This window comes from Aulostomus chinensis, chromosome 9 (genome assembly GCF_037954235.1).
Source record: "Aulostomus chinensis isolate RoL2024-O1b breed Wild chromosome 9, RoL_Achi_v1.0, whole genome shotgun sequence".
Taxonomy (NCBI): domain Eukaryota; kingdom Metazoa; phylum Chordata; class Actinopteri; order Syngnathiformes; family Aulostomidae; genus Aulostomus; species Aulostomus chinensis.
The window spans coordinates 18529977-18545093 of NC_141328.1; the positions used below are offsets into that span (position 1 = coordinate 18529977).

The 15117-nt window shown below is 40.2% G+C and overlaps 1 protein-coding gene across 1 annotated transcript in view; it reads left to right on the plus strand.

The window, feature by feature from the left end:
* cpne9 (copine family member IX) overlaps positions 1 to 15117 on the plus strand; it is a 98411-nt gene that overhangs the window by 57176 nt on the left and 26118 nt on the right. The window contains exons 8-9 of the mRNA XM_086214075.1: positions 12462 to 12525; positions 14836 to 14939. Coding sequence (XP_086070201.1) covers positions 12462 to 12525; positions 14836 to 14939 — 168 coding nt within the window. The remainder of the gene's footprint in view (positions 1 to 12461; positions 12526 to 14835; positions 14940 to 15117) is intronic.

Genomic DNA, 15117 nt, shown 5'->3' on the forward strand with positions numbered 1-15117 from the left:
GTGGTTGCACATTTGAGAGCCTCAAGTGCCGGCGCCATGTTTTCCATCAGCTGCCAGAAGTCGTCTCTCAACTCCAGCTGTAAGCTTGGTCACTGAGTGGTCTGACAGTACAGCACACACGGCCCATCGCTGTTCTACAAGTCTCACAAACATTTCCCATACCGAGTTCCACCTTGTTTTGCAGGACTGAATGAGCCGAAGAGCTGGTAGCTGCATTTGTTTTTGTTTTGCTTCTAGCGCTTTGGTTGCTGGGGTGCTGTGGTTGAAGTGTTTCACCAACCTGCCAGCAGCTGCAATAACTCAGTTGACGTAAGCAGCAGCGAATTAGTCATTGACAGCCAGATTTAAAGTATGTGCAAAGCACGAAACTGAGTTCCAACTGACTGGTATGGGGTTGTTTGCTGAGACAATGTTCCGAGGGCGTTGTTGTGAACACAGCTATTACATTACAGGCTATTATTTGTCAGTGAAATTATCAACTGTATGTATATCAGTCAAGAACTGCTGATGTTGCCTGCCAATCGTTTTCAATGTAGTGGCAAGTGACTGTATTTTGGCTTTCTGTTGTCAACAATCCGTCGTCATTTGCTGTGGCTCGCTGTGTTTTATCCTTCTTCTTTTTGTAGCGTGCTTCCATGTGGGTTGCTATGGACCCTAGAGAAGGGATATTATATCCTGGCTCAACACCGGAAATCCCTCCCAGTCAGCGGTGCTTATTGGCATCATATCTTTTTTGATCATGCTGCAAGTCCTCTGAGTAATGCCATCTGCTTTCCTGTCATCGCGTACTCACCTTCCCTTCACGGCAGCGATTGTTGGTTGTGAAGGCGATGCGCTTCCTCCTGACAACATGGCTGCATGCAAGTTATGTAGTTGGTATCGTCTCAAACTCGTACAGTTGTTGTACTTAAATGTGGTACCGCAGAGTGTACATGTGGCATCGTTATCATCATTAATTAGTGTGAAATTGTCCCACACTACTCTCGGTTTTGACCACCTTATGTTTTCGTGCACAGACAGAGATAGGTTCCTGCATACATGGCCGCCTACAAGAATCTCTTGTGATGTTCAAGTTCGTCAAGTGTGGCCTAGATTAGACAATGGCGCCCTCAACTGGCGACACCACTACATTTTACGAAAAAAAAACCTGTGGAAAATGTTATATTAATTGACAATTTAATTTAATCAATCAAATACTTACCGTTCACATCCCTACACCCGTAGTAAGGGTAAACAAATGTATATCTTAAAAAAGATACTCAATCATGGGTAAATTCCTTGAATACTATATTTGTCACTGCAGTGTATTTTATTGAAACCTTAATGGATAAAAATAAAGTTAATTGTCTTTAAAGCAATATTTCACCCCAAAAAGTGTATTTTACCTTTCAATTACTCACCAGTAGATGTCTTGAACTCACTTAAAAGTTTTTTTTTTTATTATTTCTTTGTGACTTCTGACTACAGAAGGTCAAGGTTTCTTTACAAGTCCACAAAGTTCCTATGCAGACAAGAGATATAGCAGTTCAACATTACTAACAGCACAACACAAAACAGATGCGTTTGCATAGCTAAAAAAAAGGATCTCCAATACAGTATCACCAACTGTGTCAGAACACCAAACATCCTCATAGTTAGACATCCCCCCCTCCCCCCATGGCTCCCCCTATTGGGTCCCTCGTGAGCTTCAGAGGGCTACAAATGAGGATCATCTCCCCGTACCCTGAAGCCAACTATATTTAGCTTGAAGCTAACGGTTAACAGCAGCAACACGAGTGGCAGGGTGGTGCTACCATGGACGAGCGCCAAAACCACAAGTGTTCTAGTTTTTCAAAGCTCATGTTAAAGTGTTTTTTTAGTTACCTGATTGTTCTCAAAGAAATAATGCAGGAATGGGGAAAAATCATCTTTTTGAGATCAAAACATCTATTTGGGACTAGTTTGAAGGCCAAATATACAGTACTTGTTGGGTGAAGTATTGCTTAAAAATGTGACAACAACCAGACAAATGAAAATATGTGGTGTTTGTCCAAAGAAAAAGAAAATATGTTGGTCATTTAAGCCTTAATGGAGAGTAAAACAATAAAATACACCACTCTGAGCTGCATGCATCAGTTTGTGGTGAGGAGGATTTGAGGCGGAAGTAAAACTGTTCAGGGTTCTGCTGCTTATGCCAACAGAGTTTTTATGGGTGTGACCAGCAGTTTGTCATGAGAAAACAATGAATAAAAAGCGAAAGTTTTTTTTTTAAACTACATATAACATATTATAAATAAGTACATATGAATGAGTAACGTTAGCTTGTTGCTACCCACGACTGTTGAATTGATGTGCGGAGGCTGTGATCTAAATATAGTATAATGTAAAAGGAAAAAAATAGCTTCCCACACTTGAGGTTTTATATATTTTCTTGAAGCTATAGAATACTTTTTTACTCATCCTGCTGGGGGTGATTCCTTGAGGGCTAGAGGGAGAAAATCCTCATCCTAGATTTCTTTCTCTCTCTCTCCTCATCTGTGACACTGGCAGCTTGATAAATGATCCAGTCTTCTGTCTGTTTCTGGCACAGATTTTCAGAGACACTTTTGACATGTTGTCCCTGGTCAGGAATTTATTTCTTCCAGCTGGTTACGCTGGCATTTTCTCATTTCCCCTCCAAAAAAGAATATCTACTGTTGTGGATTTGTTAAAAAAAAAAATCAATTCTAATAAAAATAATAGTAACTCTGCATTTTAAAATGTTTCAGGGGAAAAAAAGGCTTCATATTCAGGTTGATAAGCTAATAGACGTTAGTATACCTGTTATTTTTGGAGGCTTTTTGTATGCAGAGTAACGCTGTGTCTAGACACGCCTGGTAACTTGAGTTTTAATTTTAGAATGAATCCCAAGCTGTTAAACAGTTAATTTGATTGTAAAGTCCAAATTGAGTTAATTATGTAATTATGGCAAAGAAACTCTCTTCATATTGTAGGTTGAAAGCAATCTCCGAACCCATCAGCTACGCAGAAACTGCTTATTGAGATGAGTTTTAGGAAGATGTTATGATACAGTCTTGCCAGCAGAGGGCGTTTTAACCATAGTTGAGCCAAGATAAATTTGTTTTTTTTTAATTTTTTTACAAAAAATGATGCAGTACATTTAATATGTTGATAACTAATAAACTCTGAGGTGATGAAGCGCAAGTAGGGAGACGCCAGGAAACTTGCAGGCGTGTTTCAGATGTTTTTAGTGGGGCATACTGGACATTTTCACCAGTCATTCTGGAGCTGATCAGGATAATCCAGGCCTTAACCATAGTGCTGTCACAATACTTAGAAATGGTATAGAACAAAGGTAGAACAGAACAGACTGGCAACCTGCCGAGGGTGTTCTCTTCCTTTAGCATATTGACAGCTGGGAAAGGCTCCAGTCCCCCCGAGGCCCCCACCAGGATAGAGGTTGACGATGGATGGGTGGATGAAATAGAATAAGAGATGCATTTTCCATTGAAAATATAAGGAACGTCTGGCATTTCAGGTCTGATAGCAGAGGAATGGCTGATCCTCATGCCTCCTGCAGTCAGACACAGTTGCGGTCCAGTCACCAGCACGTCTCCTATATGACACACACACGGAATACAGTACATGGCCACTCAGGAGACAAAACAATCAAACCAGGCAGTGCTGCTAAAATATCAATGAAGACTGTTCCTGCATTCTATGCTTTTTGCCTAAAATCTTTTCAGAAACAAACTTTTGCGTACTGTGCGTTGTCACGTTGTAAACAACCAGAGCTCCACCCCGAATATGTAGAACATCACTTATTATTGGAAATTTGTTGGCAAACACACAAGTAACTGAATGTAACATTTTAAATAAAATCATACGCATGTTTCATGAGAATATGCTTGACTTTGTAGCCTTCTCACCCCACACACACACACAAACATATACTCTTTTTGCTGAAAAAACCCTTGTGTGTCCCTACATGACTCAGCGTATTTTTTTTTTCACACAAGTTGAAAAGCAGTCAAATGGTAAAATGGGTTCTATTTATATAACGCCTCTCCACCTTAACAGCACTCAAAAGAAGTTTACACACATTCACACACAGTTTCAGACACGGATGGCGGAGGCTGCATGCGGGGTGCCAACCGGTTCATCAGCAGCAAGTAACCAGTTAACCCCTCTGTCACATGACGCACAGGTTGGAATGATCTAAGAACAAACTGATAGAAGCGGCGTCAATTTACGGTCAAACAGTTTTAAATTATTCAAGGCTGAGTATTGGCGAGGACTTTACAAGACAATACTTATAACAATACTTGAGTCACACACTGACGAGGTTTGCAAATTGGCTTCCAAATGAAAAGTTCCTCCAAACAAACTTTCCAGGCACATCAAGTTTCTGACTGGGCATTTTCTGCCGTACAACACGTTAGTTATGTGAATTATTTGGGGGGAAAAAAACAACAACATTAAGAGCTGGAATATTGATTTTGTATCTAGAAAAATAGTATAATATTATATTGATATTTCCTATCCGCCATTATTATTTTAAGCTTGCTTTCCTGACTGAAGTAGACTGAGTGCTGTTTGTGTTACTGATACTGCTGCTGTCAACACCAGCATCCAGCGCTCTTTGTCTCCGCCAGCAGGAAGAAGCTAAATCAGAGAGCAGAATGAGTAACTCTTCATTAAAGGAAATGAACTCTATCTGTCTATATCTCTCTCTCTCTCTTTCTCACACATGTACACACACACACACACACACACACACACAGACAACTGTCATTCTTTTGACTCCAAACTCGTAACGTTTCCGAGAAACTCGCCTGGCCTGAAACGACTTGCTCCCACGCATCACTGCTAGATGGTCACCGTACCTGGTGAGCCATGCCCCCCCGGCCAACCCGCAATGACTCCTACCGCCATTATAAACACAGATACATGGAGAAAATATGCATTTCTTTTTAGTCCTTTGTTGTTTACAACCAAAACAATAAACAAAAAACATACAGAATTTAGCCCCCCCCCCCCCCCCCCCCCCCCCCACAGTGTGGGTAAATCCATCACAATTCATCCTGCTTTAACAATGTAAAGTGTTCCGGAGCAAAACCATCCAGTGGTGAAAACATGAAAAAACAATTTTTTTTTTAAACATAGCGTGTGGATGGAGTGATGACATTTGTCTCAGAGGAAAAGTAGTGTGACAGGCAAATGGTGACAATGGACAGCTGATGTCGGATTCAGGTTGAGGTGATGTTCCTCCCTTTGGCTTCACTGTCACAGCTCGTTCCACTTCATTTCTTTGGTCTTGTTTAGGCAGGTGACACAACGCTGCTGCTGCTGCTGATGATGAAGCAGAGTTCCACGTGTGAGAGCTGCTGCGAGATACAGTCACACTTCAAACTGGACATACACTCGCATGACTTTCACGCTGGATTGTGAGTGTCAGATCTTTTCAAACTGACTGAGCTGGGTAGACTATACTCACACGAAGCCCCACCTCGCGTTAGCCTACCTCATGTTAGCCTACCTCGCCTAGCCTTGGCTTTGATTCACTCACCTCTAACACTCCATTCTCTGTCCTACTCACCAGTCCACCCCAAATTATTTTTTTTTTTTGCCCTTGCTTTTATCGGCCCAGATGCCTGCATGTTTGTTTCCTCTGCAAACCCCCGTTGTCACGAGTTTGTTGCGTTCAGTTGGACTCAGAGTGACAAGTGTGTGTAGTCCATACATGTTTTTTTTTTAAAGAGAGAAATCTGCTTAAATTTGTTAATTCCATTTTTTTCATCATCTGATAGGATTAAGGATGCAATGATACCATACATCGTCCACCGTAAAATGAATGATGAAATTATATGACTGAAAATTTTGCTTTTTTTCTGAAAGGACAATGAAGGCTGTCAAGAAATGTTATTTATGGCAATGGCCTCGTTAGTTCAGCTGCTCTACTCATGTTATCACTCACTTGCCCAGTTCTTCTGCACGGGGAATGCTCTGAATCGTCCCAGTTTATATGTTTTTGATAGTTATAATATGTTTTAATATCGAATTATGACTGTAGAAGCCTGACATTATACTGGGGGAATGTGGGCTATCAAAAATGAAATAAAATGGGCCTGTTAATTAATTCAGGGGAAATAAAGCTCAAACGCTGTGACATTTTTTGCTGCTTTCATTTTGAAATTCTTATTACTTGTATTTTATTGATATTAATTTAATAATGCACAACCTTCGGACTGAATGTGAAATTACATTCACTGCAATCTGCTTTTATTATGAAATCCACCCTCTCCCGCCTTCGCAGTTCCACTAAATTACCCGGGGGGGGGGGGGGGGGGGGGGGCTAATACACACACACACACACACACACACTGCTCCTTTTACCAGTTCAAACAGCAAACATTTACCTGTTTCCTGCTGATTCACAAAAATTAAACTCCGGTAGAAAGTAAAATATTTGACTTAACAGTTAATAATGCAGTGATGTTTAATAAGGAGAGATCACCACCATCATTGAGATTAATGACAGGAGAGCTAATGAGACGCCATCGACCTGATTCCTCCTCATTAGAGCCATGAAGATGGAAGATAGGTGGAACCCAGCAGAGTTATACAGTACGTGCTGATGGTGGTGGTGCAGGAGGATGGAGCTTCACATTTCATGTATTCTGTAAAAACACACACACACACACACAAAAACTTTTAATTGGACTTAGTATATGCCCTTTAGTGCAGGATGAGTCATCAAATGTTTGAATCGTGCGTTTATCTGAAGACAGAAAAGAGGGATTTTGTTTTAAGAAAAAATACAATCAAAAGATCAATGATGGCTTAACACGAGGACACAGAATTCAACTGCAAAGATGTCTTTTTTGTTTAATTCAACAGGAGCTGTCATGATGGGAGTGGGAATGCAGGAAGGAAGCAGGAATGTCTGACAGAAATTACAGCAAAGCTTCAACATGAATATACTTTGTTCTGTACTGAAGTGTTTGACAAGGAGGTTATAATTGGTTTAGGAGAGGAAAAAGATTGTAACCGATTGGTTAACTGATTCAGGAGCGACAACAGAGGGAGGTAGAGAGAATGGCACTAATTTAATCAAACGCTAAGGAAATGCGATTAGTGGTGAGGGGATACACACTAGAGGAGTGTTTACTTAACTGATTTAAAGGAGGAAAATGATTTTCAAGGTGAACTGACCTTGGTTTGTCCTTGACAGCTTGACTAGCAAGACTGGTTAGTAAAAGTCATGCGAATAACAGAACAAGTCACCAAAAGAAAACTTGATGCAGAGCCCTTCTCCCACCACTGGTGCTTCCTGACTGTGAAGCGACCTATATCATCTGTCGATAATCCCATTTCTCACCAAGAACGTTGCTAATAATAATAAAGCCGTATTTTCTCTAAATCAGCGTGGCTAATCCCGACGTTATTCTGCCGATTGTCACGGAAGACAGTGATTCCAAAATGATGCAACAGATGCAAGCGACGTCACACGTAACTCGACGGCTTTGTCGCAGAGCACATCATGACTCAGAGCCACGCTGCGATGAACACTGGTGCGTTGGCGTCACGAGCCGCTTCTCCAGCAGATTAGAATCTAGTAGAAGTTACAAATCTGAAGACTTTCTTTTGAAGAATGTGCTGACCGCCCCTTATTTTTTCAGATTATGAATTTGACCTCAAACCGAAGTGGAATTCTTTGAGGAGATCAGATCAGATCAGATTAGATTAATCTTGATTGTCCCCTTTGGGCAATTTGGTATGTAGCAGTAGTCAGTACAACCAACGATAAATAATACAATAAATACACAAACAGAGTTTTCATCAGTTGCAGTGAGATAAAACAAAAACTAAATGTTTTAAAAGTCCAGATTGATTGCATAAATATGTGGGAGTGGCTTGATTGTGATATCACACTCGAGGATGATTATGTTTTCTTTGTTCTTGTTCTAGCAGTTTAGTATAATAGATCAACCATTACAGGAAGGGGTATGGTACGTAGTCTGTAGTAACACATCACACACACACACACACACACACGCAACCACCCCAACCTCCCGCCAGTTTTCCTCCCATCACAGCTGTAACGTGTAAATTTGACACGAACACCATTAGTTAATGGTTATGCCACCAACCAATACATTTTTTAACTAAGTATTACCTAACTGTTTTTCAGTGTACCCTTGTCGTATTTAATTACATTATATATATATACGATTACAATATTTATATATTCTATACAATGATTATTCATCTCTTTAAAATTGTACAAAGGTAATACCTGTTAAAGACGAACTGGAAAAAAACAAGTTTATAGAGTTAATTAGTTGCACATTCCATATTCATTGGCTGGAACAAACATTTGCTCTTAGAGCCCTCAGTGCTCCGAGAGCTGGAGATAGTTGGGTAGATTCCCAGTTAATCAGCCCAGTATGCCCATGCATGGCACTGGAAAATGACAGCTCTAACCCCGGCGGTTAACAAGTGCTCTGTCAGGAGACTGTCCGTCATGCCACTGCGTTAATAGCAGATGGCAGCGTGACCTCTGTTGATGCCCATCATGAAATAACGCACAGCTGCAGCTCTTTACGTACATCGCTGCTCTGCAAAATTCGGTCAGTCGTTGCACTTAAGTGGATTCTTTTATTATTATTATTCAGCAAAATAAAATGCAACAATGAAATGCAAATCTCAATGAGAAAGGGGCTAAATAAAAGGTGTATTTTGTATCATGATTATGACTCTGAAGCCAGTGAGCAGTCGAGGCTCAGGCAGGGATTGTACGCGGGGGGGTGTGGCTTGCAGGCGTGCAGTCAGTTACGCCATGTACATAAATTCATAAATAATTCTCTTGGCTGGGGTGTGGGGGAATAGCCCATCAACTCAAACCCTTCACCATGGCAGATTGTATTAGTGAGACGAACACAGAGTGGCTCACGCTGCTCTTATTAACTTAAATCCTATTTTTTCAGTCTCCTCATACTCTTTTGTCAATTATCTCACAATTTTTTTGGGTCTTTTTTCCGTATAAAAGAAAAAAAAGTCCAAACCTTGGACAGGACTTGTAACACAGCTGAAATATTTTGGGTCAGTGGCTGCGCCTTCTGGCTTTTGCCTCGAGGTACTAAAAAAAACTTGGATGCGGACACTACTGACTGGGGCACGTGGCAGCTGATGAAAATGTAAAAAAAAAAAAAAAAAAATAGTTGTAGGAAAGAAAGGAAGAAGCTCCAGAAGAGTGTAATGAATGAGAGCAATTTCAAAAAGCAGAGGATTTAGTTGCTCCTACTGAATTGAATTTCAAATCATTGTTACGGTGGAGAGACACACTCTAATGTCCACTGTCGACAGTTCACAGAGATGGGGTTGTGTGTGTGTGTGTGTGTGTGTGTGTGTATGTGTGTGTGTGTGTGTGTGTCTAAGACAGAAGAGGATTTGAAAAGGCAGGCTGGCTATCGAGGCCCGAACACATTGCGACCGTGCCCTACGATTTGACTTAGCTGTCACAAGAGCTGTCGACTGTGAAAACAATACACTTTTTTTGTTCTTTTTAAAAATGCAACCAGTACAAGTTTTTTTTTTTCCCCTCTCTGTTCCTTGACACACAAACTAGCTGATGGCATGAACTGAAAGTGGCGCACGTTAACTGATGTCAGCTCGCGCAGTTTCTGCTGTGCTAGGCGTCGTTACAGTGTCCTGCGGGTTGACGAGAGAACAAATGGATTAGTGGTACATTCTTACATTCTACAGTCACGATGACGATTTTATCCAAGTGTGACCAAAATACAACCTTAAAAATGTGAACAGCATCTTTCAATAAGCAGCTACTACATCATTTGCAGTAAGACGCGACGGCGGCGAAACTTGACTACACTGTTGGACTCGTGTTATCACTCCTGTCTTTATTCTCCTTCCTCGAGCTCATCCGTCCATCATTCCAATTTTTCTCATCCCCACGTATCATTTGTTCATCTTCTCCTCCTTCTTTGTCTCTTTTAACCTCATCTTGTGATTCAGAAATGTATAATGAAACGGCAGTCAAGATTCACCCTTTTTGCCCTGCCTGTCACAAAGTCACTCTTCAACTGCCCCCCCCGCATGCGCGCGCGCGCACACACACACACACACACACACACACACACAATCTGTTCCTCTGTTCCCTTTCCCTCACTCGATTCTGAAGACATCCAATTTATTTTTTTGTTCAATTTCTCCCTCTTTTGTGACGGTTCATTAAATTGTGCTTGCAACGGCACTCAGTTCACTCTCAAGCTCTCAGATTTAATGGGAGTTTCAAAAGGAGGGAAACAAAAGAAAAAGAAACAACCTTTATTAGTTTAACCTTGAATGCAAGAAGTGCAAAGACAGCGTGAGTGATGGAGCACACTTGCATGTATGTTTGACTGATTTATAGCAAAATATTATTCCAAAAATGTGACAAATATATTTTGTTCTCTGAAGCTGATTCAAAAATTTAAATATTTCCTTGTCAATTTGTAACTATTAACTATCCAATCGGCATATAAAGGCTTCTGCCCAAACATCAGGCTGCCTTAGTAACCAGATCAGCAGTCATGCTGCAGCCTTTAAGCATTTTCATGTAAAATTCTAATAGTTTAATACAGATAACCTGTTTTTGTCATGAGAAGAGTTCAGTGGCCCTGAGGGACAAAATACAACATTTGTGAACACATAATAAAAATAAACATAACAAAGTGCGACACTTCAGAAAATACACTGACATTTCACAAAACCCATTTGACAAAGACCCTTTTTACAAAAAAGCATTTAATAAAACTCATTTCACAAAACACGACAACTGAGTAAAAACACATTTCATTGAACAGATTTCGCAAAACAACATTTCGTTATACAACTTTTAACAAAGCACCACTTTTAAGAGAACACATTTCACAAGACATGACATTTTAGAAAACAACATTGAATAAAACAAAACAGTTAACAAAAAACAGCATTTGGAAAAAAAGATATTTAACATTGATAAAACACAACAGCTCAGAAAACAACATTTGAGGAAACACAACACGGAACGAAACAACAGTTCACAAAACACGACATTTGAGAACATAAAACATGTAAAATAGAATTGTGTCGTAAAAAGCGTAGTGTACAGTGGTGATGTTTGAGTCACACGTTAAACATAGTTGTGAGCTTTTTGTTTTTGTATCCTCAGTATTTGGTTCCAGAGTTTGTGTGTGCAAGTTAAAATCTATCTAAGGGATATGGTTACTAAGCAACCGCCATGCTCTCAGGATTAAAGCTGAAGTCAGTTCCTGTACAAGAGGAGTTTCAATTAAAAGCTCCAATTTACTCCAGCATATTTACTCTTCAATTGCATCAAAGTTGTCCTGGTCTTCTGCGCATGTTTTTTTAGTTACGCGGCAAAAAAAATCAACCCAGAAGCTGAAAAACGTGCAGTCAAGGAAGGAAGTGTCAACACCGCGAGCAACCAAACATAAATGTTCAGCCAGACAGAAGAAAGAACAAACATCATTTAATCTCAGTTTTAATATTTGTCACACAGTTTGACAGGGATGCCGCTTTACTGCTGGTTAACATGTTTGGTATGTGATGCAAAAGGTGACCTGGAAGACAGTCTGATTGAAGCAAACTGTGAGGAGGCATCACAGCACCTACTGTTTCCTGTTAATAACTTGATTCTTCTCTGTTCTTGCATACTGGGACAATAAAAGTAGTCCAATTAAACGTGCTAATCGAGCTAAAACTATTCGTTTGACTATTTGTTCACGTCATCCCACTGAGCGGTTGTTGTAGTCATAATTCAGCAGCCTTTGCATGTGGTTGCTCTAGATTTCAAGAGAACATCTCCTGTTACAAATTCCAAAATGGATGAATTTGCAACTATTTTTCTTTTCTTTAATACCTACTGAAAAGAAAAGCTTATTCTTATCGTTTGTCCCCTGGAATGATCCACTTTTATAAACTGGCGATTGTCAATAAGCAAAGAGGAAGTAACACATTCTGACCAGGGCAATTATTTAAGAATATAACTTTTTGGACATGAAATTTGGTGTTCATCTGATATACATTCTCACATACAGTAGATGTTTGCTCTTGTGGTGTAGAAGGTGAGGCTGACAATGACCTAGCTGCTCCCGCAATGATGTCGTGGCCATTCACAAATTAGCAGTAGCTTTCAGACAAAATAAAGGCATTTCATGAGATAACTGTGTGCAGGCTTTGTTAGATAAATGCATGTTTTAATCTTTCTTAAATAAGATTGTCATTTTGTTTCTGTCAGTGTTGAAAGAATGTTTACAGCTGAAGAACATGATACTTTTTCAGACTTGCATTTCGAAAGTTTTGGAGAATATCTTCATGTTGTATCCTCTCCTGTTCACACCCTTTACTGTATGTCCACTAATGCGTCTCCTTAACTGTATAGTCTATACCTTTCCACAATGACCCCATTTCCCTTTCAGTGGTATTCCAGGAAAGAAGTGTGGAGCCATTATCTTAAGTGCTGAGGAGCTCAGTAACTGCAGGGTCAGTACACACACACACACACACACAGACACACACGTTTACACACATGCATACTTTGTCATCATGTCTTATTGAATTTTTCGCTATTACTGGGCGAACTGTTACATGAGAGGGCTTCTAGTGCTGGTCTTATGTTCACATGCACTAACACGTTGCATCAGAATAGCTTGAGTGACATCATGCATTCAGTTTGGCAGGTTCAATCAGCTCAAGATGGAGATCTACTGTCACATTGTTTTATCATTGAGCTGCGTTTCTTATACTGGTTGACTGTTTGTAGCACAACTTTAGCTCGAATTCGCAAAGCCACTTTGCTTAGCAGCAAAGCTTTTTTTTTAGCTTTACAATATAACCTTTTTCTTTTAACTTTATAGTTAAGGTGTTCGAAACCATTAGTAGGAGTCTTGAACTCATGAAAACGTTTTCCTCCATGCATGACTTTGTGGTGACTCCAGAATTCAGTAAATGACAGCCACATATATATTTAGCATGGCGCAAATGGAGATACTTACTAAACTAAGAAAAAGTAGCCAAAGCCCTCAATTTATTGAACAAACTCTCAAGCACATCGTATGCTATCATCTATTGTCTCTGTCCAGTTGTAAATTCTCAAATCAATCCTGATGCCGATGGTTCTGGATTACTAACTGTTGCGTGAGCCATAATCAGCCATGGTGAAGCTAACGTTAGCTGGCTACTTCAAAGTCCAAGCAAAAGATGTATCTGTGTGTCATTGCTTTTAATTAACAGCTGCGTCTCGCCTCTTTATTTGTTGTTGTTTGTTTGTTTTTATTGTTATTGTGTACTTGCATTTTGTGCATTTACGATTGATTTTTATTGTTTTCAATTAGAATCCTCTTTCCCATATGTATGTCTTCTTTTTCAGTAAAGCGCTTTGAGTTGCCTGCTGGTGTGAAAGTGTCCTTTATTAATACATTTGTCTGCCCGCCTGTAAGTAGTCAGTATCTGTTAGCTCCACGCTAAAATCATGTGACTTCTTTGTAATTTTACACGGACATATAACTGTGCATAATCAAAAACGACTTAGAATTATTGGGTGGGTTTCACACACACACACACACACACACACACACAAACATTCTTGTACTTTCATTGCTGTGATGAATTCACTCGCCCGTAACTCTAACCTGAACCACCACAACTAGAACCTAACCACAACCTAATTCTAATCTCGACCCTAAAACCAAAATCTGAGCGTCAGTCAGCTCTCTGAAGTTCTGAGGACCGGCTAAAACGTCCTCATTTTCTAAACACGTCCTCACTCTGTTGGTTAAAAATGTACTTTGGTCCCCACCGGTGAGCAAGTATGAGAACACACACGGACGCAAAATTTAGTCACAACTTTCTAAAACAGATGACGCACTGTGACAAATGAGCTGAAGTTGAACATGCGGATCATTTAATCAGGACTCCAGTGTGTGTTGTGTCACCCGGACCTCTGGGCAGCCCCTAAATGTGTTAACACTCAAGATGGTTTTCAGCGATCAACTAAGTCATTTTTCTCCACCAATTTTGGCTGTGCCCCAGCCACAGTAATATATTAATACCAGCAGGCAGTCAGATACTAACAGAATTTTATGTGTATGTGTTTGTGTGTCTTGTTCAGAGGCTATTATCAGCACAGGTTTATCTTTGGTGTGTTTACTGTCGTTACTGTGGAAGGTTTTACTCCTGACAAGCTTCTGATGCTCCTCAGAAATTTTGGTGTTTGTTGTGTGCGCGTGTGGGTGCATGCAAGCAAACCCATATCTTTCAGTAACTTCCATTTGCTATGATGCCTTACTACTGATGGCAATGGGTTAATGGTCCCATTGAGGAAAATCTGTCCCTCTCCTTCTCCATCCATCTGTCCGTCCCTTCCCTGTCTCCAGCATCTCATAACAGAAGCAGCAATAATGCAGATCCTTAATAACAGCTGTAACCAACCATACATATGTATGAAGCCATTCCCTCTCCCGTTATATTATTATATTACAGGCAGCTCATAATAAAATCTGTTTCTCGTACTTAATAAAATGTATAATTCAAATGAAACAGTGGATTGCAATCACTGTAATCTATGCATCGGTTATTAAGCCGATCTGGCTCCAGCTGTTTGGGAATTGGCTTTACTGTTATGCAAGAGTTTGTTCTCTGCCAATTACTTTGCTTTTCATTTCGGGCCCGAATTGCACAACAAAATCCCACTTACAAGAAGTTATTTCCTGACAAAAAACAAGTTACTGACCTTAAGGTGATACACCATCTAAAAGATGATACAGACTAAAAGAATTTTGCTTTTTTTCTCAGGATATTGCAACCATGCAGTTGTGTGCCAACAAGCTGGACAAGAAAGACTTTTTTGGCAAGTCCGACCCCTTCCTGGTTTTCTACCGGAGTAACGAGGATGGAACGTGAGTTTGAGCGCTAAAATGTTCACCTTGCACCCACCGGCTGCTTCGCCACGGACGACTTGGCGATGTCAGTGAACACAATCATTATTCAGACGTGACGTTCTAATGATCCCTGTGAAAAGGTGGGATGTGCCACAGGTGTTATTTATGTCTCATTTGCTGAGACTGAAGTGATGAG